The 27,852-nt window shown below is 50.0% G+C and overlaps 1 protein-coding gene across 3 annotated transcripts in view; it reads right to left on the bottom strand.

Annotated features, from left to right (window-relative positions):
- Positions 1-14,890: 14,890 nt before the first annotated feature.
- LOC309568468 (neuromedin-U receptor 2-like) overlaps positions 14,891-27,852 on the bottom strand; it is a 94,666-nt gene continuing 81,704 nt past the window's right edge. For all 3 annotated transcript variants that reach the window (XM_082274139.1, XM_082274140.1, XM_082274141.1), the window contains 2 exons: positions 18,887-19,750; positions 14,891-15,339 (listed from right to left, as the gene is read on the bottom strand). In XM_082274139.1, coding sequence (XP_082130265.1) covers positions 14,930-15,339; positions 18,887-19,750 — 1,274 coding nt within the window. In that variant the 3' untranslated portion in view covers positions 14,891-14,929. The remainder of the gene's footprint in view (positions 15,340-18,886; positions 19,751-27,852) is intronic.

The following is a 27,852-nucleotide window of genomic DNA, read 5'->3' as shown; positions in this document are numbered from 1 at the left end:
AACTGATAAACTGCAAATGTCTACATCTCATAGACCCCACCCTCCGCAAAACCCCCAAAATATCCAACATGGAACTTCTGCAAAACCCAACTGACTTCACCAGGAAGTGGAGGGATGAGAGGTGCGCGACCAATAAAGTCCCATCATGGGGAATATCCAAGAAGGTGACAGACATGGCGGACAGAACAATCGACAAGCAATGGAAATATCATCAGGACCGATCCCTGAAACATACTACTGTCACCCGCTGTGCCCATTATGAGGGGTTCCACCATCCCTGTGCTGAGTTCCCGGGTCTGTACACCCGCTGTGCCCATTATGTGGAGTTCCCACCATCCCTGTGCTGAGTTCCCAGGTCTGTACACCCGCTGTGCCCATTATGAGGGGTTCCCCCCATCCCTGTGCTGAGTTCCCGGGTCTGTACACCCGCTGTGCCCATTATGAGGGGTTCCCACCATCCCTGTGCTGAGTTTCCGGGTCTGTACCCCCGCTATGCCCATTATGAGGAGTTCCCACCATCCCTATGCTGAGTTCCCGGGTCTGTAAAGTGTACACCCCGCTGTGCCCTTGTTGAGGGGTGCTTACCATCCCTGTTTGATGTTTATAAGATAGAATATATCAGGATAGGTGAATACACAGCCAGAATTTTGGTAAGAAGATTTTATTTCTGGAGAGATATAAGGGAGTTTCCCTCAGACTTCAACCATAACTGAAAATGTCATATACGGGTGGAATGATGGGCGGAGTGATGGGTGGAATGATGGGCGGAGTGATGAGTTAGGATGTATTTTGGAATCACCTCAATATTAAAGTTCATAATTTTGCTGAAATAACTTTATGAATAAATTGTTAAGAAAAGTAAAGCAATGTCTCTAATATTAATATATCTGTATAGCCTAATAGATAGCAGCCAATCACCACCACCAGTAGCGACCAGTACTCCCCCACCCACCACCACCAGTAGAGGCCAGTCCTCCCCCACCCACCACCACCAGTAGAGGGCAGTCCTCCCCCACCCACCACCACCAGTAGAGGCCAGTCCTCCCCCACCCACCACCACCAGTAGCGACCAGTCCTCCCCCACCCAGCACCACCAGTAGCGGCCAGTCCTCCCCCACCCACCACCACCAGTAGAGGGCAGTCCTCCCCCACCCACCACCACCAGTAGCGACCAGTCCTCCCCCACCCACCACCACCAGTAACGGCCAGTCCTCCCCCACCCAGCACCACCAGTAGCGGCCAGTCCTCCACCACCACCAGTAGCAGCCAGTCCTCCCCCACCCACCACCACCAGTAGAGGCCAGTCCTCCCCCACCCACCACCACCAGTAGAGGGCAGTCCTCCCCCACCCACCACCACCAGTAGCGGCCAGTCCTCCCCCACCCACCACCACCAGTAGAGGGCAGTCCTCCCCCACCCACCACCACCAGTAGCGGCCAGTCCTCCCCCACCCACCACCACCAGTAGCGGCCAGTCCTCCCCCACTCACCACCACCAGTAGCGGCCAATCCTCCCCCACCCACCACCACCAGTAGAGGGCAGTCCTCCCCCACCCAGCACCACCAGTAGAGGGCAGTCCTCCCCCACCCACCACCACCAGTAGCGACCAGTCCTCCCCCACCCACCACCACCAGTAACGGCCAGTCCTCCCCCACCCAGCACCACCAGTAGCGGCCAGTCCTCCACCACCACCAGTAGCAGCCAGTCCTCCCCCACCCACCACCACCAGTAGAGGCCAGTCCTCCCCCACCCACCACCACCAGTAGCGGCCAGTCCTCCCCCACCCACCACCACCAGTAGCGGCCAGTCCTCCCCCACTCACCACCACCAGTAGCGGCCAATCCTCCCCCACCCACCACCACCAGTAGAGGGCAGTCCTCCCCCACCCAGCACCACCAGTAGAGGGCAGTCCTCCCCCACCCACCACCACCAGTAGCGACCAGTCCTCCCCCACCCACCACCACCAGTAACGGCCAGTCCTCCCCCACCCAGCACCACCAGTAGCGGCCAGTCCTCCACCACCACCAGTAGCAGCCAGTCCTCCCCCACCCACCACCACCAGTAGAGGCCAGTCCTCCCCCACCCACCACCACCAGTAGCGGCCAGTCCTCCCCCACCCACCACCACCAGTAGCGGCCAGTCCTCCCCCACTCACCACCACCAGTAGCGGCCAATCCTCCCCCACCCACCACCACCAGTAGAGGGCAGTCCTCCCCCACCCAGCACCACCAGTAGAGGGCAGTCCTCCCCCACCCACCACCACCAGTAGCGACCAGTCCTCCCCCACCCACCACCACCAGTAACGGCCAGTCCTCCCCCACCCAGCACCACCAGTAGCGGCCAGTCCTCCACCACCACCAGTAGCAGCCAGTCCTCCCCCACCCACCACCACCAGTAGAGGCCAGTCCTCCCCCACCCACCACCACCAGTAGAGGCCAGTCCTCCCCCACCCACCACCACCAGTAGAGGCCAGTCCTCCCCCACCCACCACCACCAGTAGAGGCCAGTCCTCCCCTACCCACCACCACCAGTAGCGGCCAGTCCTCCCCCACCCACCACCACCAGTAGCGGCCAATCCTCCCCCACCCACCACCACCAGTAGCGGCCAATCCTCCCCCACCCACCACCACCAGTAGAGGGCAGTCCTCCCCCACCCACCACCACCAGTAGAGGGCAGTCCTCCCCCACCCTCCACCACCAGTAGCGACCAGTCCTCCCCCACCCACCACCACCAGTAGAGGCCAGTCCTCCCCCACCCACCACCACCAGTAGCGGCCAGTCCTCCCCCACCCAGCTCCACCAGTAGTGGCCAGTCCTCCACCACCACCAGTAGCAGCCAGTCCTCCCCCACCCACCACCACCAGTAGAGGCCAGTCCTCCCCCACCCACCACCACCAGTAGCGGCCAGTCCTCGCCACCACCAGTAGCGGCCAGTCCTTCCCACCCGATACCACCAGTAGCCCAGTCCTCCCCACCAAAACCTGATTTACTGCTAAGACAAGATGGAATCATGTGACCAGCACAGCACACACATTGGTGGACCCAAGGCTCTGACAGACTGGGGACCCTGCTGCCACCTACTGGTAAAGTGTAGACACAGCCAGTACAGTAGTCACTGGACTCTTTCCTAAATCTAACATCCTACGTCTAACGCTCACTGTGCGTCCGCCATTTTTTCTGAGTATTTTCTAACCTGATCAATGTGTCCAGGAGATGATAAAGTTGTCAAATTAAAAATCTGACAGAGGTTATAACCCACCATTACCCCATTCAAAATGGTTATAAAAAAACACTTTGCCTTTAGTTCTACCAGATTGAATGATGCAGCTCCACATATACTGCTCTACTGCTGCCATCTGGTGGCTGAAGATAGAAATGTGCAGACCACACAAAGATGCTGCACCTCTGCTGCCATCTAGTGACTGGACATGGTAGTACACACAAAACAATTCATAACATGTAATAACACCTCATGGGAACTCTAAAACTGCCCACATAAAACACTGAGGTAAATTTACTACAGAAGGCAAACACCATTCACATAGTGAAGAGAAAGTTCACTTCAATGAAGCTGAAATCAGAGCCCAGCCTGACTCCATCCTTAATTATTGCTCCAGGAATTACTTCCTTTCCCCCAGTTATATCCTAAGTGCTACATCAGGTAAGTAAACCCTGGGGCGCAGCTCTCCCCCCGAGAGGCAGGTCTCAATCTCGGGGCGCAAGTCTCAACCCTTGGGTACAGGTCTCAACCCCACAACTCACGTCTGACCCCCCGGGCGCAGGTCTCACCCTGTGAGACAGGTCTCAACCCCGGGGCGCAGGTCTCACACTCGGGGCACAGGTCTCAACCCCGAAGCGCAGATCTCAACCTGAGAGACAAGTCTCAACCCCGGGGGAAAAAAGGTCTTACCCTGAGAGACAGGTCTCAACCTCGGGGCGCAGGTCTCAACCCCCGGGACGCAGGTCTCACCATGTACCGCCCTCCAATATCTAAGAAAAATGGAGGTTTCAGTTTTGGGTGGAGCAGCATGTTATCGCTATTGTATTTTGGTCCCTATACAGTGCTCTTGTTCCTCCTTTGTGGCCCCCACCTGATTAATAGATGTAAATTAAATAGGGCCTCAGCTGGCCTCCAGGGGGATGAAGGTCACACTTTAGGAATAGTTTTCTGGACGCTCTCTGTGGAATGAGAGGTTGTCAGCCGCAAGGCATTACAATGAAATATTTAGGATCCCTTGGAATGACGTGTGACCTTTAACAGACTCAATGGGGCCCCTTTCAGATGTATTCCCCTCAATGTGGCCCAGTGTTAACAGGGAACCTTCTAGAACTGGAGGTAACCATTCTCCCTCCTGGTTTCAGTACAGACCAGTAAGGTACCTCAGAACTAGTACTGCTTTCAAGAGGCGGGCAATTGTTGGGAGTCTCAGCTGTCATAGACAACCTAAGAGGATCTCCTTTTTCCAATATCTCATCAGACGGTGTGGAGGTCCCATCACTCCTCACAGTCACACCAGCGGAGGTCCCATCACTCCTCACAGCCATGGACACACCAACAGAGGTCCCATCACTCCTCACAGTCACACCAGCGGAGGTCCCATCACTCCTCACAGCCATGGACACACCAACAGAGGTCCCATCACTCCTCACAGTCACACCAGCGGAGGTCCCATCACTCCTCACAGCCATAGACACACCAACAGAGGTCCCATCACTCCTTACAGCCATAGACACACCAACAGAGGTCCCATCACTCCTCACAGCCATAGACACACCAACAGAGGTCCCATCACTCCTCACAGCCATGGACACACCAACAGAGGTCCCATCACTCCTCACAGCCATAGACACACCAACAGAGGTCCCATCACTCCTCACAGCCATGGACACACCAACAGAGGTCCCATCACTCCTCACAGCCATAGACACACCAACAGAGGTCCCATCACTCCTCACAGCTATGGACACACCAGCGGAGGTCCCATCACTCCTCACAGCCATAGACACACCAACAGAGGTCCCATCACCCCTCACAGCCATAGACACACCAACAGAGGTCCCATCACTCCTCACAGCCATAGACACACCAACAGAGGTCCCATCACTCCTCACAGCCATGGACACACCAGCAGAGGTCCCATCACTCCTCACAGTCATAGACACACCAACAGAGGTCCCATCACTCCTCACAGCCATAGTCACACCAACAGAGGTCCCATCACTCCTCACAGCCATAGACACACCAACAGAGGTCCCATCACTCCTCACAGCCATGGACACACCAACAGAGGTCCCATCACTCCTCACAGCCATAGACACACCAACAGAGGTCCCATCACTCCTCACAGTCACACCAGTGGAGGTCCCATCACTCCTCACAGCCATGGACACACCAACAGAGGTCCCATCACTCCTCACAGCCATGGACACACCAACAGAGGTCCCATCACTCCTCACAGTCACACCAGCAGAGGTCCCATCACTCCTCACAGCCATAGACACACCAACAGAGGTCCCATCACTCCTCACAGCCATAGACACACCAACAGAGGTCCCATCACTCCTCACAGCCATGGACACACCAACAGAGGTCCCATCACTCCTCACAGTCACACCAGCAGAGGTCCCATCACTCCTCACAGCCATAGACACACCAACAGAGGTCCCATCACTCCTCACAGCCATGGACACACCAGCGGAGGTCCCATCACTCCTCACAGTCACACCAGTGGAGGTCCCATCACTCCTCACAGCCATAGACACACCAACAGAGGTCCCATCACTCCTCACAGCCATGGACACACCAGCAGAGGTCCCATCACTCCTCACAGCCATAGACACACCAACAGAGGTCCCATCACTCCTCACAGCCATAGACACACCAACAGAGGTCCCATCACTCCTCACAGCCATGGACACACCAACAGAGGTCCCATCACTCCTCACAGCCATAGACACACCAACAGAGGTCCCATCACCCCTCACAGCCATAGACACACCAACAGAGGTCCCATCACTCCTTACAGTCATAGACACACCAACAGAGGTCCCATCACTCCTCACAGCCATAGACACACCAACAGAGGTCCCATCACTCCTCACAGCCATAGACACACCAACAGAGGTCCCATCACTCCTCACAGCCATGGACACACCAACAGAAGTCCCATCACTCCTCACAGCCATAGACACACCAACAGAGGTTCCATCACTCCTCACAGCCATAGACACACCAACAGAGGTCCCATCACTCCTCACAGTCATAGACACACCAACAGAGGTCCCATCACTCCTCACAGTCATAGACACACCAACAGAGATCCCATCAATCCTCACAGTCACATCAGCGGAGGTCCCATCACTCCTCACAGCCATGGACACACCAACAGAGGTCCCATCACTCCTCACAGCCATGGACACACCAACAGAGGTCCCATCACTCCTCACAGTCATAGACACACCAACAGAGGTCCCATCACTCCTCACAGCCATGGACACACCAACAGAGGTCCCATCACTCCTCACAGTCACACCAGCGGAGGTCCCATCACTCCTCACAGCCATAGACACACCAACAGAGGTCCCATCACTCCTCACAGTCATAGACACACCAACAGAGGTCCCATCACTCCTCACAGCCATGGACACACCAACAGAGGTCCCATCACTCCTCACAGTCATAGACACACCAACAGAGGTCCCATCACTCCTCACAGCCATGGACACACCAACAGAGGTCCCATCAATCCTCACAGTCATAGACACACCAACAGAGGTCCCATCAATCCTCAGTCATAGACACACCAACAGAGGTCCCATCAATCCTCACAGTCATAGACACACCAACAGTGGTCCCATCACTCCTCACAGCCATAGACACACCAACAGAGGTCCCATCACTCCTCACAGCCATGGACACACCAACAGAGGTCCCATCACTCCTCACAGCCAAGGACACACCAACAGAGGTCCCATCACTCCTCACAGTCATAGACACACCAACAGAGGTCCCATCACTCCTCACAGCCATGGACACACCAACAGAGGTCCCATCACTCCTCACAGTCATAGACACACCAACAGAGGTCCCATCACTCCTCACAGCCAAGGACACGCCAACAGAGGTCCCATCACTCCTCACAGCCATGGACACACCAACAGAGGTCCCATCACTCCTCACAGCCATAGACACACCAACAGAGGTCCCATCACTCCTCACAGCCATGGACACACCAACAGAGGTCCCATCACTCCTCACAGCCATAGACACACCAACAGAGGTCCCATCACTCCTCACAGCCATGGACACACCAACAGAGGTCCCATCACTCCTCACAGCCATGGACACACCAACAGAGGTCCCATCACTCCTCACAGCCATAGACACACCAACAGAGGTCCCATCACTCCTCACAGTCATGGACACACCAACAGAGGTCCCATCACTCCTCACAGCCAAGGACACTGTTATACCTGAAGGGTTTCACATGTACTGTCACTTTAAGGCTGGCTCCACCCAGGAGTGATGACAAGGGTCAAGGGGCAGAGTGGCCATCTTTAGACACATGTAGAGATGTATTGATATGCAGAGCTGTCCTGTAATGCTGTACAGTGAGTCCTGAATAAACAACCGTTGTTCCAGACCAGAGTCCTGTGTCTCTCACAACACGGAGAATATAACAGTGGCGACGAGGATGGGATTTACAAGGTTACTATCCGTGTGAGAAAGGAAAGGAAGAAAAAAAAACTCTGGATTGTCAGGAATACAAACACCCACAGAGCCCAGCAGGAAAATGTCATTGATCGGGACATTAAGTGAATTTGATGGCGAACAGACAACGTGGATTTCTTGGATTGAAAGATTAGAACAATATTTCTGTGCAAATGCCATCCCAGGCGACAGGCAAGTAGCAGTGTTTCTGACAGTGGTTGGTGCTAGGACATATGACACTCTTAGGGATCTCCTTTTCCCTGAAAAACCAGCAACTAAGACTTTGGCAGAGCTCCTGACACTGTTAGGGAATCACTTCCAGCCTAAACCACTAGAGATTGCAGAAAGATTCAGGTTCTATCAGCGGCAGCAGCAGCCAGGTGAAGATATTAAGGCTTATGTGCTCGCCCTTCGCAGACTAGCCTCAACCTGTTCTTTTGGGGAGTATTTACCAACTGCACTGAGGGATAAGTTTGTCATGGGACTGAATAGTGAGTCTAGCCAAAAGAGACTGTTAACAGAGAAAGACCTTACCCTTACAAAGGCAATTGAGATAGCTTCAGTGATGGAAATGGCTGTGAAAGATACAGAAGCTTTGAACCCCCAGAGCAGAAGGGGAGAGGTTAAAGAGGAAGTTTTCAGAACAGCAGTCAAGCAAACTGCAGCTAACTGTAAATATAGACCCTCACCAACCAGGACGTCAGCTTGCTACCGTTGTGGGAATACAGACCATGATCACAAAGTCTGCCGGTTTAAGGATCAGCTCTGTCATAATTGTGGTAAGGCAGGCCATCTGAAACGAGTCTGCCGTAGTAAGAAGGTGCGAAATAAACAACCTCTGAACCCCAGGACAAAGGCATATATGGTGGGAAGATATACATCGTCATCTGAATCAGAGGATGAGGAAGTGCTCCACAGATTGGACATACATCATATGCATTCAGCACCCTCAGCAATGACTGTAGAGGTAACCGTGGAAGGAAAGAAACTCAAGATGGATGTAGACACAGGAGCAGCAGTTTCAGTTATCACCCAGAAACAATGGAGAAAACTTCTGATCCGAACAACTGTCCGTCCAACACCAATCAAACTGCAGACATATTCAAAGCAGATACTCCACCCACTGGGGTACGTGAAAGTACAGGTATCCTACAAGGGTCAGACAAAGAGAATGCCATTATATATCCTAGAACATGGGGGACCCCCTCTTTTTGGGAGAGACTGGATTGCTCACTTTGGCATGCCAGACATCGCCATTAACCCCTGCAACACCGTGACCATCCCATCAGGGGATGAAGAGGGATGGGTGAAGTCCCTGAAACAGCGATTCCCGCAAGTCTTTGATAACCATTTGGGAAAAATAAAGCATGACTGTGTGAGACTCAGGCTGAAACCCAATGCCCAGCCTAGGTTCTTCAAAGCTCGGACGGTACCTTTCGCACTCCGAGCAGGTGTGGAAGCTGAACTAAGCCGGCTGGAGGAACAAGGTGTCATCTCAAAGGTAGAGCACAGCGAGTGGGCATCACCAGTTGTACCAGTAAAGAAAGCGAATGGGGACTTACGCATTTGTGGCGATTTCCGCATGGCACTAAATTCTCAACTGGAGATAGACCAGTATCCCCTACCCAGAGTAGATGACATTTTTGCCTCTCTTGCAGGAGGTCAAAAGTTCACCAAGCTTGATCTCAGGCAAGCTTATTTACAGTTTGAGGTCCACCCTTCGTCCCGCAAGTTTCTAACAATCAACACTCACAAGGGACTGTATGAATACAATCGGATGGTGTTTGGGGTAGCCTCCGCCCCAGCCATTTGGCAACGCAAAATGGATGAGATTTTGGCGGACATTCCTTTCACACAGTGCCTGTTAGATGACATGCTCATCACGGGCCTGACGGACCAGGAACACAAGCGTAACGTGGAGCTTGTGTTGGCCAGACTCCAAGAGCAGGGTCTAAAAGTGAACTTAGCGAAATGCCAATTCATGGTACCTAAATTGGAGTTTTGTGGCCACCTTGTGGATGCAGAGGGTATACACACCACGGAAGCCAAAGTTGATGCTTTAGTAAAAGCTCCAGCCCCGACCAACGTCCAGCAGCTGCGATCATACCTGGGCTTGCTGAACTATTACCACAAATTCCTGCCGGATCTAGCACACACTTTGTTTCCATTAAACAAGCTTTTGGAGAAACACTCCAGATGGAACTGGTCGGCTGCATGCCAACGTGCTTTTGAAGTTTCTAAGCGAAAGCTGTTGGCGTCACGCATGCTCGTGCACTATGACCTCCAAAGGCCTCTCACCTTGGCTTGTGATGCCTCACCCTATGGTCTAGGGGCTGTACTATCTCACGTTTTACCAGATGGGTCAGAGAAACCTGTGGCATTCGCCTCCAGGTCCTTGACAAAAGCAGAAAGCAATTACTCTCACATTGACAAAGAGGCTCTGGCGCTCATATGGGCAATTAAGAAGTTTCATCTTTACCTGTATGGTAGGGAATTCACCATACTGACTGATCATAAACCACTCCTTCAGATCTTTAGCCCTGACAAAGGCATCTCCCAGACGACTGCAGCCCGTCTTCAACGCTATGCCCTATTCTTGGGAGCATATAGCTACAAAATCCAGTATCGCAGCCATGATGCCAACGCTAATGCAGACGCCATGTCCCGTCTGACAAGGACATTAACAGACTCTTCTCCACCTGTCAAGAGTTGTCGTTACACTAGCCTGTCCTTTCTGTCTTCCGGGGAAGTAGCAGCCCATACAGCCAAAGATACCTTCCTTAAGACAATACTCTCCTGGGTACGGTACGGTTGGCCTGCAACTGTCACACAGGATTATGAGCCTTACTTCCGTAGGCGTCTGGAATTAACTGTGTCTGGCAACTGTGTTTTATGGGGAGACCGAGTGATCGTTCCACAGACCCTCCGGAGACACATTCTGGAATTGCTACATACTGGTCATCCCGGGGGCACACGTATGAAACAAAAGGCCCGAGGCTATGTGTGGTGGCCAAACCTCGACTCCGATATCACGACATATGTGAATGCGTGTGCTGGATGTGCACAAACTGCGAGAGACCCTCCTCGAGGGTGCGTCCAGCCCTGGACTTGGCCCACGGTTCCCTGGTTTCGCCTACACTTGGACTTTGCAGGCCCGATCAGAGGACACACCTTTTTGATCATTATTGATGCCCATTCAAAGTGGCCTGAGGTCGTTCCTGTTACTCAGCCAACGACTAAGGCGACGATTTCCATACTGTTACATCTCGCTGCTACGTTTGGATACCCCAGAGAAATTGTCACAGACAACGGTGCACAATTCACAAGCCAGGAGTTTCAGGGTTTCCTGACTGCCCACAACATCAAACACAAGTTGACCGCACCTTACCACCCGGCTACAAATGGTCAAGCAGAAAGGTTTGTACAGACCTTCAAACGCTATTTCAAAGCTACTGTGGCTACAAGTAAACAACAGTCCCTGTCACCCCAGCAGCTGGACTCCTTCCTTTCTGCTTACAGAACCACACCACATGCAACCACTGGGAAAACTCCAGCTGAACTTCTTTTGGGTCGGCAGCCATGGACTGTTTTGGATATGCTCCGCCCTCAAACGGTCCAGGAACATGTACGGCAGTCCCAAGACAAGAGGGTCGAACACGACGAGATTCCCCGGTTTACAGCCCAGCAAAAGGTATGGGCCCGATCTTATGGCGCTTCCAACACTCGTTGGCTTCCTGCTATCGTCGCAGAGACTTTGGGACCCAAAATGTATCGGGTCTGCCTGGAAGATGGTTCCATTTGCAGAAGGCATGTGGACCAATTGCGTTCTCGTTCTCAGCTGCCCGAATCCCTGACATCGGCTGCACCTCCAGTGTCTCAAGGATCTGCTCCTACCGGATCAGGAGGCATTGAGACTGATGCTTGGGGAGACTCTGAACTTTTGAACTCAGCTCCAACAGAGCCCTCCAGCCCTGGTCCAGAGGTCTGCTCACCCTCTGAGCTAGGGAATCCCCTCTTGGCCCCGCCGGTGTCCATTCCGGCCAGCCCTGCTTCCTCCAGCCCCGAGTCGCTGGGTGCCCGTCCTCAACGACACTGTCGCCCTCCTGACCGGTTTCAAATGCAAGACCGGTTACGAGACTTTCGACGGGCCCGCCGAAAGTGATCCGCTGCCATTTTCCCCCCGGAGCTTCCCTGGAAGTTGTTCTCACATCCGGACGTGGAAGAAACCATGTAAATCTCCTGAGTTGGAGGACTGTATTGGACAATTATGAGTTACTGTTTTATGCCTGTTCTCGTTTTGTTGTTTTTTTTTTTTGTTTTTTGTTTTTTTTTTAGGTATGGATGGAAGGTGTTATACCTGAAGGGTTTCACATGTACTGTCACTTTAAGGCTGGCTCCACCCAGGAGTGATGACAAGGGTCAAGGGGCAGAGTGGCCATCTTTAGACACATGTAGAGATGTATTGATATGCAGAGCTGTCCTGTAATGCTGTACAGTGAGTCCTGAATAAACAACCGTTGTTCCAGACCAGAGTCCTGTGTCTCTCACAACACGGAGAATATAACAGACACGCCAACAGAGGTCCCATCACTCCTCACAGCCATAGACACACCAACAGAGGTCCCATCACTCCTCACAGCCATAGACACACCAACAGAGGTCCCATCACTCCTCACAGCCATGGACACACCAACAGAGGTCCCATCACTCCTCACAGCCATGGACACACCAACAGAGGTCCCATCACTCCTCACAGCCATAGACACACCAACAGAGGTCCCATCACTCCTCACAGTCATGGACACACCAACAGAGATCCCATCAATCCTCACAGTCACACCAGCGGAGGTCCCATCACTCCTCACAGCCATGGACACACCAACAGAGGTCCCATCACTCCTCACAGTCATAGACACACCAACAGAGGTCCCATCACTCCTCACAGCCATAGACACACCAACAGAGATCCCATCACTCCTCACAGCCATAGACACACCAACAGAGGTCCCATCACTCCTCACAGCCATAGACACACCAACAGAGGTCCCATCAATCCTCACAGCCATAGACACACCAACAGAGATCCCATCACTCCTCACAGCCATAGACACACCAACAGAGGTCCCATCACTCCTCACAGCCATAGACACACCAACAGAGGTCTCATCACTCCTCACAGCCATGGACACACCAACAGAGGTCCCATCACTCCTCACAGCCATAGACACACCAACAGAGGTCCCATCACTCCTCACAGCCATAGACACCACCAACAGAGGTCCCATCACTCCTCACAGCCATGGACACACCAACAGAGGTCCCATCACTCCTCACAGCCATGGACACACCAACAGAGGTCCCATCACTCCTCACAGTCATAGACACACCAACAGAGGTCCCATCACTCCTCACAGCCATGGACACACCAACAGAGGTCCCATCACTCCTCACAGCCATAGACACACCAACAGAGGTCCCATCACTCCTCACAGCCATAGACACACCAACAGAGGTCCCATCACTCCTCACAGCCATGGACACACCAACAGAGGTCCCATCACTCCTCACAGCCATAGACACACCAACAGAGGTCCCATCACTCCTCACAGCCACACCAACAGAGGTCCCATCACTCCTCACAGTCATGGACACACCAACAGAGGTCCCATCACTCCTCACAGCGAGAGACACACCAACAGAGGTCCCATCACTCCTCACAGCCATAGACACACCAACAGAGGTCCCATCACTCCTCACAGCCATAGACACACCAACAGAGGTCCCATCACTCCTCACAGTCATAGACACACCAACAGAGGTCCCATCACTCCTCACAGCCATAGACACACCAACAGAGGTCCCATCACTCCTCACAGCCATGGACACACCAACAGAGGTCCCATCACTCCTCACAGCGAGAGACACACCAGCTTGGACTGACCTGCCATCCTGGAGGAGCTCCTCTCTCTTCACCTCACCTGGCTCAGCCCCTGCCAATCAGCACAGGAAACCCCACACCTGAGCCGCTTATTACATCCTAGCCTGGGGCTCAGAGTTTCTTAAAGGGAAACTCCACCTATTGTTCATAAACAGAACATTTCCTCTGAGTCATTGGTGCACACTGTGCGGATTCTACTCACCTGCTGCTGCCGAAATCATTAAAACAAACAATTAATTTGGGGGGGGGGGGGGGAATCAGTGTCCATGTCAGGCGATAGAGTCCCCTCAGATCTGATCTGGGGTATGATTGTACAGGTTCAGTTTAGGGTGGGGAACTTGAACCTTTCCATTCTTGGACCCCTCGGGGGTGGGGAGGGTGGGTATATTGCCCTTGCTTTATTCTGTCTGTGGGGGGGCCCTGTCTCTGTACACCTGGAGTCTCTATGAACAGTTCACCCCAGGTGACCGCTGAGAGAAAAGGGGTTGAACCTGAATGGTGCCAGACCTCTGCCAGCACTCGGGTTCCCACCTTTTGGTCCACTGGAAACTGAATGGGGAACAGCATGCTATCACAGAGTAGGCTTGGTTAATCTATAGTGGGTGTGGTCACATTGAGCACTGTAAATCAGAATTGGGGTGCGTTTACATCTTTGCATTGTGAGAGTGCACTGTGCATACATTGCGATTCATGTGTAATGGCCGCTGATGCACCACAGTGTGATGGGGTGCAGATGACAAACTTTGTTTTTCCCTCCATCCGGGATATAAAGCAGCTTCTAGCCCTAAATCTCCACCCACTGGACTATAGACCCCATTCTGCAATTTGTCTCTCTAAGAAAAGTCACCACGTTTCCGGTGACGTTCAATACAAAGGAAATAAAGAATTCCTCTTAATTTTCAGATTTTTGTTTTAATTGTGTGTGATGGGGTGGGGGAGGCTGGGGGGTCGGACTACAAAAAGGAACAACCCAAAGAACACTAGATATGTGGACAATGTCAGGCTGGGTAGAGCTGAAGTTCTGTGCAGATCAGGGACAATTCTAACGTAAAATGTTGTTACAAAGTGTTTCTAAAGAAGGCTTTCAATCACAGAGGAGCGTCTGTCAGCAGTCCTGAATACAGGGAGGGACTCTCACTGTATGCCAAACACACAACCAGGTAGAGACTGGGCGTGGCAGAACCGTGGCCCCTGGTGTGACTCCTTTCCTCCTGTAACACCTGAGCTGGAGCTGAGGGCCTCTTCTGTGTCCCTTCCAGTCAGTACCCCTTCTACAAAGCCTACATGGAGGAGATCTCATCATCGCGTCTCCAGGTCAGCTGAGAGTGAAGGGTTATGGGTAAGAATCTGAGCTCCTCCCAGCCCACAGCCCTCCCAGACGAACCCGGCAGGCTCTCCACATGTGAGGGACTTTTCTGTATCCTGGAGAAGGCCGGGGAGCTGCTGAAGGACATGCTGTTGTCAGGGTGACGGCAGACGATTTCCCGGAAACACTCCCGGAATTTGGTGGACAGCAGGTTGTAAATAATTGGGTTGACGGCGGCACTCATGTAGAAGAATATTCCGGAAAGGATGTGGATGTACTGGAAGATGGTGTGCATGGCGTCCGTCCACTGGACTATGAAGCTCCACAGCAGCCGGTCTATGTAGAATGGCGCCCAGCAGATGGTGAAGACCACGACGACCACACCTGACCAAAGAGAGAACATTGCGTTATGGCACTCCGCCTTCCCAAACTGCGGCTGTTTAGTCTGCAATAGGGGGAGGTAAGTGAACTTGCCTGGACAGACTACCCAGTGTGCAGATCTGGGGCCCCAACACTTCGCTGGCTGCCTAAAGTTTATCCAGGAATTATTATTTTTTTCAAAATTCTACAAACAATCCCTCATAACGACAACGTGAAAGAAGTTTATTGGAAATCTTTGCAAATATATTAAAATAAATAAAAAAGGAAACAATCCCATGTACATAAGTATTCACACCTTTTGCTCAATACTTTGGTGAAGCTCCTTTGGCACCAATTCCAGCCTCCAGTATTTCTGAGTATGATGCTACAAGCTTGGCACTCCTATTTTTGGGCAGTTTCTCCCATTCATCTTTGCAGGACCTCTCAAGCTCCATCAGGTTGGATGGGGGAGGGTCGGTGCTCAGCCATTTTCAGATCTCTCCAGAGATGTTCAATCGGGTTCAAGTCTGGGCTCTGGCTGGGCCACGCAAGGACATTCACAGAGATGTCCCGTAGCCACTCCTTTGTTATCTTGGCTGTGTGCTTAGGGTCGTTGTTCTGTTGGAAGAAGAACCTTCGTCACAGTCTGAGGTCCAGAGCGCTCTGGAGCAGATTTTCATCAAGGATGTCGCTGTACATTGCTGCATTCATCTTTCCCTCCATCCTGACTAGTCTCCCAGCTCCTCACCACACCATGATGCTGCCACCACCATGCTTCACTGTAGGGATGGTATTGGCCAGGTGATGAGCGGTGCCTGATTTCCTCCAGACATGACGCTTGCCAAAGAGTTCAATCTGTTTCATCAGAGCAGAGAATTTTGTTTCTCATGGTCTGAGAGTCCTTCAGGTGCCTTTTGGCAAACTCCAGGCGGGCTGTCATGTGACTTTTACTGAGGAGTGGCTTCCGTCTGGCCACACCCATACAGGCCTGATTGGTGGAGAGCTGCAGAGATGGTTGTTCTTCTGGAAGGTTCTCCTCTCTCCACAGAGAAATGCTGGAGCTCTGTCAGAGTGACCATCGGGTTCTTGGTCACCTCCCTGACTAAAGCCCTTTTCCCCCGATCTCTCAGTTTGGCCGGGCGGCCGCTCTAGGAAGAGTCCTGGTGGTTCCAAACTTCTTCCATTTATGGATGATGGAGGCCACTGTGCTCATTGGGACCTTCAATGCTGCAGAAATGTTTCTGTACCCTTCCGCCGATCTGTGCCTCCATACAATCCTGTCTCCGAGGTCTACAGACAATTCCTTGGACCTCATGGCTTGGTTTGTGCTCTGACATGCATTGTTACCTGTGGGACCTTATATAGACAGGTGTGTGCCTTTCCCAATCATGTCCAATCAACTGAATTTACCACAGGTGGACTCCAATCAAGTTGTAGAAACATCTCAAGAATGATCAGGGGAAATAGGATGCACCTGAGCTCAATTCTGAGTGTCATGGCAAAGGGTGTGAATACTTATTTACATGGGAATATTTCCTTTTTTATTTTTAATACATGTGCGAAGATTTCAAACAAACTTCTCTCACGTTGTCATTATGGGAGATTGTTTGTAGAATTTTGAGGAAAATAATGAATGGAATCCATTTTGGAATAAGGCTGTAACATAACAACATGTGGAAGAAGTGAAGCGCTGTGAATACTTTCTGGATGCTCTGTACTTGCTCTGGATCAGTAACTTGGTAAATAGGAAGTCAACATATACAAATAGGCACCAAAATACAAAGAGAAAGAGTCCCAGGTGTCTTCATTCATTCATAATATCGTCAAATATCCAATGCGTTTCGGCAAGTAAACTCCCCGTTCATCAGGGCTTAGAGATATAAAATAAACACTTGAATGGTCGCAAAGGAACCTCCAACCAACTAGATCTGTACCTGATTAATGAAGGGGGGGGGGGGGGAAGGTTTGTTGGCCCCGAAACACGTTGGATGTTCTTGTGTATTATGAACAATTAAAGGCACTCTGGACTCTTCACCTTGTGGTTTGGCACCCATTTGGATACTTTGAGTTGCTCCTGGGCCACCATTTATGGAGGCGGTGGGTCTGAGAGCGGCCTCACCACAGCCAATGAACTTATGAGAAGATTTATTTGCTTTTGGAATAAGAAATGGAATTTTAGCAACTCCCGTATGTGGGAAACGTGGGCGGAGCCATTACTTGTTCATGGGGGCGCCAGGAGCACTGACTCTTCTTCCTTCCATATTATTGCACCCTTAGAGCATATAAAATAAGAACCAATCAGAAGACAATAATAATAAATGGGTTTGAAAATGAATCCCCTTACACATAAATTATATTTTCAAAAGTATTGGGACGCCTCCTTTACACACACACATTAAATTTAATGGCATCCCAGTCTTAGTCCGTAGGGTTCAATATTGGGTTGGCCCACCCTTTGCAGCTATAACAACTTCAACTCTTCTGGGAAGGCTGTCCACAAGGTTTAGGAGTGTCTATGGAAATGTTTGACCATTTTTCCAGAAGTGCATTTGTTAGGTCAGGCACTGATGTGGATGAGAAGGCCTGACTTGCAGTCTCTGCTCTAATTCATCCCGAGGTGTTCTATCAGGTTGAGGTCAGGACTCTGCAGGCCAGTCAGGTTCCTCCTCCCCAAACTCGCTCATCCATGTCTTTATGGACCTTGCTTTGAACACTGGTGCCCAGTCATGTTGGAACAGGGAGGGGCCATCCCCAAACTCCTCCCACAAAGTTGGGAGCATGAAATTGTCCAAAATGTCTTGGTATGCTGAGGTCTTAAGAGTTCTCTTCACTGGAACTAAGGGGCCAAGCCCAAGCCCAAGCCCTGAAAAACAACCCCCACCATAATCCCCCCTCCACCAAAAGATTTGGACCAGTGCACAAATCAAGGTCCATAAAGACATGGATGAGGGAGTTTGGGGTGGAGGAACATGACTGGCCTGCACAGAGTCCTGACCTCAACCCCATAGAACACCTTTGAGATTAATTAGAGCGGAGACTGGCAGGCGTCCCAATACTTTTGACAATATAGTGTATGTGTGGAAATCTCCGCGTTCGGCTGGCGGGAAGGGATTAAAGAAAAACTCCAAATGACTGACCAGCAATAACGAAGATATGGAATCCTCACTTTTCTGATCTTCTTTATGAATGGTGTGTGGGGGGGGGGGGGGGAGGAGTCATACAGACCAATGGCTTTGTCCCGGGTTTACCGGTATTCATAGAATGATACAGTTGACATGTTTTAGGGGATGTGGGCTCCTCCCCCTACATACACACACAGATAACACTATGCTGGAGGACAGCACTTTGGCTGGTTTCTCCAAGAAGTCCGGGACCACCCCCCCCCCCCCCATCACCACCACTGAACTTCCAATTCTGGACTTCAAGAAAATGGCAGAGCCGAAGTTGGTGTCCAGTGCTATCACACATCCAAAGCTCTGAGACGCACAGCCAGGAGCACTTTCAGAAGGAGGTCAGCAATGGAGGACTGTGCATTCCTCCCAAGATAGGGTGACATTAGAAGAAAACATACACAGCATTCTGGTGATCTGCTGCCTCTTGCCATTCTCCAGCGCGATTCTCCAGGTGGTGTCGGCCTTGGCGGTGTTGCCTATTCTCTTCTCACGGGTAAGCTGGCAGCCAATCAGCAAGTAGAGGATGGTGATGACGGAGACCGGGAGAAAGTAGAAGAAGATGGTTGTCACCTGAACCACCAGCTTGTAGATCCATTTGGGTTTGAGGATAGCGCAGGTGGCGGACTCTTCCACCCTCTCCAGGGACGGTAGATAGACATAGTAGATTCCATGCAGCATTGTGTTGGGTATGGCACACAGGAACGACACACACCAGACGCCGCTGATCACCTTCCTGGCATGAGCGTTGGTCATGACGTGTTTGGTCTTCAGGGGGTGCACCACGGCCAGGTATCTCTCCACACTCAGCGCCGTCACGTTTAGTACCGACGCAAAACAAACCATCTCAAAGAGGAATGTCTTAAAGTAACAGCCGCCTTCACCAAATGGGAAGGGGTAGTTTTGCCACATCTCATACAACTCCAATGGCATTCCAAACACCAGGACCAGGAGATCGGAGACAGCCAGGCTGAAGAGGTACAGGTTGGTGGGGGTTCTCATTTTGTGGTGTTTGGCAATGACGGTGCAGGTGAGGAGGTTTCCTGCCACCCCGGTCAGGAATATGACCAGGTAGGTCAGTGACACCGGCAGGAAGAATGAAGACATCTTGGGTCCTAGAATACGGAACAGGAGCTTCTGCACCACCTGGGCCCGGCTCTGGCTGCTCCTCCACGTGTCATTGGTCAGGGTCCAATTACAGGATTTCAGCTGCAGGTCCACAGAGCAAATGTAGAACAGGTCCTCTTCATCCACAGAAGCCATCACTGCAATGAAAAGAGGGGGGGAGGGAATGAGTTACAGGACTGCATGGTGTGAATAATCCTGAAGACCAATCTTCCCCATTGCCGCTACTGAGCGATCTGCATTGGGGTCTCAGTCATTCACTGAGAGCTCTGATGATGTCAATGACCGGGTGCAAGCTGACCTGAGGCTGCAGCACCACCAGAATTACAGTATTACAGCTCTGAGGATAATGTCACTGTCCCAAACTACTTCCCCCAGAACAACCACTAGATGGCACTGCTGTCACACAAATAAACCCTGATACCATTTCATATAGAACTTCGCCACCAGCAAAGTCCATACTGGAAATATGCTGGGTATATACTGGGAACATACATGGAACATACTGGGAATTCTAAGGGAACATACTAGGAACATACTGGGAACATAATGGGAATACTCTTGAAATATACTGGGAATACCCTAGGAACATACTGTGAATATACTGGGAACATACTGGGAACATGCTGGGAATACTTTGGGAACATACGTGGAACATACTGGGAATTCTAAGGGAACATACTAGGAACATACTGGGAGTACACTGGGAACATACTGAGAATACTCTAAGAATTTACTGGGAATACTCTTGAAATATACTGGGAATACCCTGGGAACATACTGGGAATACCCTGGGAACATACTGGGAATACCCTGGGAACATACTGTGAATATACTGGGAACATACTGTACTGTGAATATACTGGGAACATACTGTGAATATGCTGGGAACATACTGTGAATATACTGGGAATATACTGGGAACATACTGTGAATATGCTGGGAACATACTGTGAATATACTGGGAATATACTGGGAACATACTGTGAATATGCTGGGAACATACTGTGAATATACTGGGAATATACTGGGAACATACTGTGAATATACTGGGAACCTGACAACTGGGTGTATGCCAGCCACTGCAAGAAGCTGATCAATTACATCAAAGAATGAGGAGTATGAGTTTTTCTTACTCTTAGCTTAGTGTATTTTAGCGAGGGTAACAATGAAAAGCATCCGAACCTATTGTTTAAAATGCATCTCCAACTAGCTAAGGCGGCAAACAGGACCAATTGATGGGTTTGCTCTAAATCCCCACAGAGCCGTCACACCCCAGCAATGGCAGCAGTTCATTCTATATACGACGTTCGTATTGGTGTAAAGAAATCTGAGAAACTTGCAAAGACAATCAGGAGACTTGTCTATAGAACTTAATGACGCATTCCTAGAGGGTAACATCAGTTCTAGTTTAATGTTCGCTCTGGCTCCTGCTCTTTGCTTTTTAATCCAGTATAGGTATCAGGACAACTAGGGAGTCCACAGATGTGCTTCAACCTTAGTTTTGGCAAAGGGAATAGATTTGTAGGATCTATCGCTTGTGAGAAAGGTATAACAGTCAATCTTCCCAATGAAACCCCTGGTCTCTTTAATGACACCAATAGACCAGATTATATCTGCTGGAAGGAAGAGTGTGATGTTCAGATTGAGGGAGCAATCCCCCAGTCTATTATTTTACTACTTAGTGGCCGTGACCGTCAAAGAAATTCTTCCTGTACGGTTCTGGCAGGTCCTTATTATTTCTTATGTGGTTCTGCCACTTATAAGTAAATTCCTCCTAATGTGAGAGGTCCCTGTGCTTTAGTGAAGCTTGTACCTACATTTCAGCCGATGGTGAGGATCTGCTGGTGCGAAGGAAGGCAGGGACATCAGGGAGAGCTAGCAGGGAACTGTTCTCCAATCACGACCAGGCCTGGGCATGGTTCCCAGCTTGGACCGGTGGGGGTTTGAACTTATGAAGCGATTGAACAATTTCTCGACCATTGTGGATGAGATGTTCAATGAGACCATTGAAGCTGTAAGGGAGATTACTCAGGAACAACGACAAATGAAGACTCTTGTACTGCATGAAAAGATGGCACTTGATTATCTGTTAGCTTCCAAGGGGGGTTTCTGAGAATTCATAAGAGAAGACTGTTGTACCTGGATAGCAGATACCAGTGACAAGGTTCAGGCCCTTATGGATAAGGTTACTTCACTGCAAGGCAGAGCCAGAGCTATAGCTAGTGAAGGTTGGAATCCTTTTAAGGCTTTGGGAAGTTTTGGGGATTTCTTGTTCTCCATTGGATCTTGGTTGAAGGAAATAGGAGTATATATACTTATGTTGTTTTTGTTTCTATTCCGTCTATACGCCGTGGTGAGATTTTCCTGTTGTCTGATCGATCGAGTCACCAAAGCCCGAGCAGACGACCACATCCTTATTGCTGAGACAAGATTCCCTGAAATCTAACCCATGCACCAGATGCTGAGGATTCCAAACCAACCAAAAATCAAGACGACCCACCGCCTCATGTCCTCCCTCTTAGTCACCTCCCGGGTAACGGAACCTCTGTGTCAACATTTGTTTTCTTGTGTCAACACTGATTCTCTTATCTTCCTTTCTAACTTTGTGAAATGGATTGGTTTTATGTATGAGAAGAGTTGGTCTGTTTATTTGGAAGAAGATTACGATTCATCCATGGACACGTGGGAGAATATGACAAAGAGGAGGGGCTGTTGTGGAAATTTTATTAGGATTAGTGTGGTCATTTTTCAGGATGTGTTTTATTTAGATTGTCCTTCTGGCTCCTGTTGTCGGTTTGCTTGTAATACGCTTATTAGTACAGGCGGACCGGCATTGAGGAAAGACTACTGGCAGTGAAAACCTTCCCTTAGATGTGTAGACACGTTCCGTCTACATAGACATCTCCGCCAGCGAACACTCCATATGCGGGTCTGATTGCAGGTATAGATCTATGTGCATTGTGGTGCGGAGTCAATATCGTTTTGATATCTATTTGCCTCTATGAAGGGATGCATGCTCATGTCTTTCTGCTATGCCTGATCACCATAGTGGAAACAGCATGGCTCTTTCCCTGCAGATAGCCTCACGTCTATGGGAACAGTAGTATCATCCTATTAGTAATTGTCCTCTGAGCTTTGCTGAATGGGAGTCACACCAGTAGTAGTGGTGGGAATACATGCACAAGTGATCAGAGCAGCGTTCACGGTTCTAAACGCTGGTTTCATTGTGTAGTGTTAGGCGGGAAGCTGTGCACTCTATTCTGCTCATTCACCATCGTGTACTCCCCCTTTCTATTGCATATTTTAATGTATACAAGTGTGTCATTGGCTGATTCTATGTGAGTAACTTGTGTCATGTGACTGTACATTTGGTACTGATTGGCTGATGTTGTATAGCCATCACTTCCTGTTGATTGTCCCATAAATAAACGGAGCTCCATGCCTTAGACAGGACATTCTATGGAGCATCCAATGAGATAGCAGGCTGTGTGTCTGTATTACTGGGTACTGCTGAGCGCTCCATTACCTTATACACGGAGCTGAGAACTGCACTTATTACCACATAGGGATGGATTGCGCTTGGCGTATATTAATATCCAAAAGTGCATTTATTAGGGAAACAGAATTATCTGTGAATCAAGCGTATATTCATTTCCCAGACACTGGGAACATGTTTGGAATACGCTGGAAATATACTGGGAATACTCTGGGAACATACTGGGGATACTCTGGGAATATAATGTGAACACACTGGGAATAATCTTGGAACATACTAGGAACATACTGAGAATACTCTGGGAATATACTGGAAACATACTGGGAATATACTGGAAACACACAGGGAATATAATGGGAACATACAGGGAATACTCTGGGAATATATTGGAAATATCGTGGATATATACTAGGAACATACTGGGGATATCCTGGGAACAAACTGGGAATACTCTGAGAATATATTGGGAATATACTGAGAACATACTGTGAATACTCTGGGAATATACTGGGAAAACACTGAGAATACTCTGGGAGCAAACTGGAAATACACTGGGAACATACTAGGAATACTCTGGGAATATCTTGGGAACATACTGGGAGAATACTGGAAATACTATGGGAATATACTGGGAACATAGTGGGAATACACTAGGAACATACTAGGAATACTCTGGGAACATACTGGGAACACACTGGGAATACTCTGGAAATATACTGGGAACACACTGGGAACAATACTGTTCAAATATACTGGTAATACTCTGGGGATATACTGGGAACATAGTGGGAATGCTCTGGGAACATACTGGAAATACCTTAGGAATATACTGGGAACATACTGGAAATACTATGGGAATATACTGGGAACATAGTGGGAATACACTAGGAACATACTAGGAATACTCTGTAAATATACTGGGAACACACTGGGAACAATACTGTTCAAATATACTGGTAATACTCTGGGGATATACTGGGAACATAGTGGGAATGCTCTGGGAACATACTGGAAATACCTTAGGAATATACTGGGAACATACTGGGAATACTCTGGGACAATTCTGGGAATACCCTAAGAAAATACTGAAAACATACTGGGAACACTCTGGTAATATACTGGGAATACTCTGGGAATATACTGGAAACACTCTGGTAATATACTGGGAATATTCTAGGAATATACTGGAAACATAATGAGAATACTCTGGGAATATGCTGGGAACATACTGGGAATACCCTGGGAATATACTGGGAACATACTGGGAATACTCTGGTAATATACTGGAAATATACTGGGAACAATGCACCCCGTTTATCAAAGTGTCTGATATATATGAACTGTATTGTCACACGGGTTCAAACCTTGATTCACAGAGGGGGGGGGGGATCAATACACAGAGAGGGGGTGACGGTGACACAATATAAAGAGAGGGGTGACGGTGACACAATATACAGAGAGGGGTGACGGTGACACAATATACAGAGAGGGGGTGACGGTGACACAATATACAGAGAGGGGGTGACGGTGACACAATATACAGAGAGGGGGTGACGGTGACACAATATACAGAGAGGGGTGACGGTGACACAATATACAGAGAGGGGGTGACGGTGACACAATATACAGAGAGGGGTGACGGTGACACAATATATAGAGAGGGGTGACGGTGACACAATATACAGAGAGGGGTGACAGTGACACAATATACAGAGAGGGGTGACGCAATATACAGAGAGGGGTGAAGGTGACACAATATACAGAGAGGGTGACGGTGACACAATATACAGAGAGGGGGTGATGGTGACATAATATACAGAGAGGGGGTGACGGTGACACATTATACAGAGAGGGGTGACGGTGACACAATATACAGAGAGGGGTGACGCAATATACAGAGAGGGGTGAAGGTGACACAATATACAGAGAGGGTGATGGTGACACAATATACAGAGAGGGGGTGACGGTGACATAATATACAGAGAGGGGTGACGGTGACACAATATACAGAGAGGGGTGACGGTGACACAATATACAGAGAGGGGTGACGGTGACACATTATACAGAGAGGGGTGACGGTGACACAATATACAGAGAGGGCGACGGTGACACAATATAAAGAGAGGGGTGACGGTGACACATTATACAGAGAGGGGTGACGGTGACACAATATACAGAGAGGGGTGACGGTGACACAATATACAGAGAGGGGTGACGGTGACACAATATACAGAGAGGGGTGATGGTGACACAATATACAGAGAGGGCGACGGTGACACAATATACAGAGAGGGCGACGGTGACACAATATACAGAGAGGGTGACGGTGACACAATATACAGAGAGGGGTGACGGTGACAATATACAGAGAGGGGTGACGGTGACACAATATACAGAGAGGGGTGACGGTGACACATTATACAGAGAGGGGTGACGGTGACACAATATACAGAGAGGGGTGACGGTGACACAATATACAGAAGGGGTGACGGCGACACAATATACAGAGAGGGGTGACGGTGACACAATATACAGAGAGGGGTGACGGTGACACAATATACAGAGAGGGGTGACGGCGACACAATATACAGAGAGGGGCGACGGTGACACAATATACAGAGAGGGGTGACGGTGACACATTATACAGAGAGGGGTGACGTGACACAATATACAGAGAGTGTGACACATTATACAGAGAGGGGTGACGGTGACACAATATACAGAGAGGGGTGACGGCGACACAATATACAGAGAGGGGTGACGGTGACACAATATACAGAGAGGGGTGACGGCGACACAATATACAGAGAGGGGTGACGGTGACACAATATACAGAGAGGGGTGACGGTGACACAATATACAGAGAGGGGTGACGGTGACACAATATACAGAGAGGGGTGACGGCGACACAATATACAGAGAGGGGTGACGGTGACACAATATACAGAGAGGGGGTGACGGCGACACAATATACAGAGAGGGGTGACGGTGACACAATATACAGAGAGGGTGACGGTGACACAATATACAGAGAGGGGTGACGGTGACACAATATACAGAGAGGGCGACGGTGACACATTATACAGAGAGGGGTGACGGTGACACAATATACAGAGAGGGGTGACGGTGACACAATATACAGAGAGGGGTGACGGTGACACAATATACAGAGAGGGGTGACAGTGATACAATATACAGAGAGGGGTGACGCAATATACAGAGAGGGGTGACGGTGACACAATATACAGAGAGTGTGACACAATATACAGAGAGGGGTGACGGTGACACAATATACAGAGAGGGGTGACGGTGACACAATATACAGAGAGGGGTGACGGTGACACAATATACAGAGAGGGGTGACAGTGATACAATATACAGAGAGGGGTGACGGTGACACAATATACAGAGAGGGTGACGGTGACACAATATACAGAGAGGGGTGACGGTGACACAATATACAGAGAGTGTGACACAATATACAGAGAGGGGTGACGGTGACACAATATACAGAGAGGGGTGACGGTGACACAATATACAGAGAGGGGTGACGGTGACACAATATACAGAGAGTGTGACACAATATACAGAGAGGGGTGACGGTGACACAATATACAGAGAGGGGTGACGGTGACACAATATAAAGAGAGGGGTGACGGTGACACAATATACAGAGAGGGGGTGACGGTGACACATTATACAGAGAGGGGTGATGGTGACACAATATACAGAGAGGGGTGACGGTGACACAATATACGGAGAGGGGTGACGGTGACACAATATACAGAGAGGGGTGACGGTGACACAATATACAGAGGGGGTGACAGCGACACAATATACAGAGAGGGGTGACGGTGACACAATATACAGAGAGGGGTGACGGTGACACAATATACAGAGAGGGGTGACGGTGACACAATATACAGAGAGGGGTGACGGTGACACAATATACAGAGGGGGTGACGGCGACACAATATACAGAGAGGGGTGACGGTGACACAATATACAGAGAGGGGTGACGGTGACACAATATACAGAGAGGGGTGACGGTGACACAATATACAGAGAGGGGTGATGGTGACACAATATACAGAGAGGGGTGACGTGACACAATATACAGAGAGGGGTGACGGTGACACAATATACAGAGAGGGGGTGACGGCGACACAATATACAGAGAGGGGTGACGGTGACACAATATACAGAGAGGGGTGACGGTGACACAATATACAGAGAGGGGTGATGGTGACACAATATACAGAGAGGGGTGACGGTGACACAATATACAGAGAGGGGTGACGGTGACACAATATACAGAGAGGGGTGACGGTGACACAATATACAGAGAGGGGTGACGGTGACACAATACACAGAGAGGGGTGACGGTGACACAATATACAGAGAGGGGTGACGGTGACACAATATACAGAGAGGGGTGACGGTGACACAATATACAGAGAGGGATGACAGTGATACAATATACAGAGGGGGTGACACAATATACAGAGAGGGGTGACGGTGACACAATATAAAGAGAGGGGTGACGGCGACACAATATACAGAGAGGGGTGACGGTGACACAATATACAGAGAGGGGTGACGGTGACACAATATACAGAGAGGGGTGACGGTGACACAATATACAGAGAGGGGTGACGGCGACACAATATACAGAGAGGGGTGACGGTGACACAATATACAGAGAGGGGGTGACGGCGACACAATATACAGAGAGGGGTGACG

The sequence above is a fragment of the Pelophylax lessonae genome (genome assembly GCF_965119305.1).
Source record: "Pelophylax lessonae genome assembly, chromosome: 12".
Lineage (NCBI taxonomy): Eukaryota > Metazoa > Chordata > Amphibia > Anura > Ranidae > Pelophylax > Pelophylax lessonae.
Note: the sequence above shows the minus strand (reverse complement) of the source record. Positions and strands in the feature narration are given on the sequence as shown.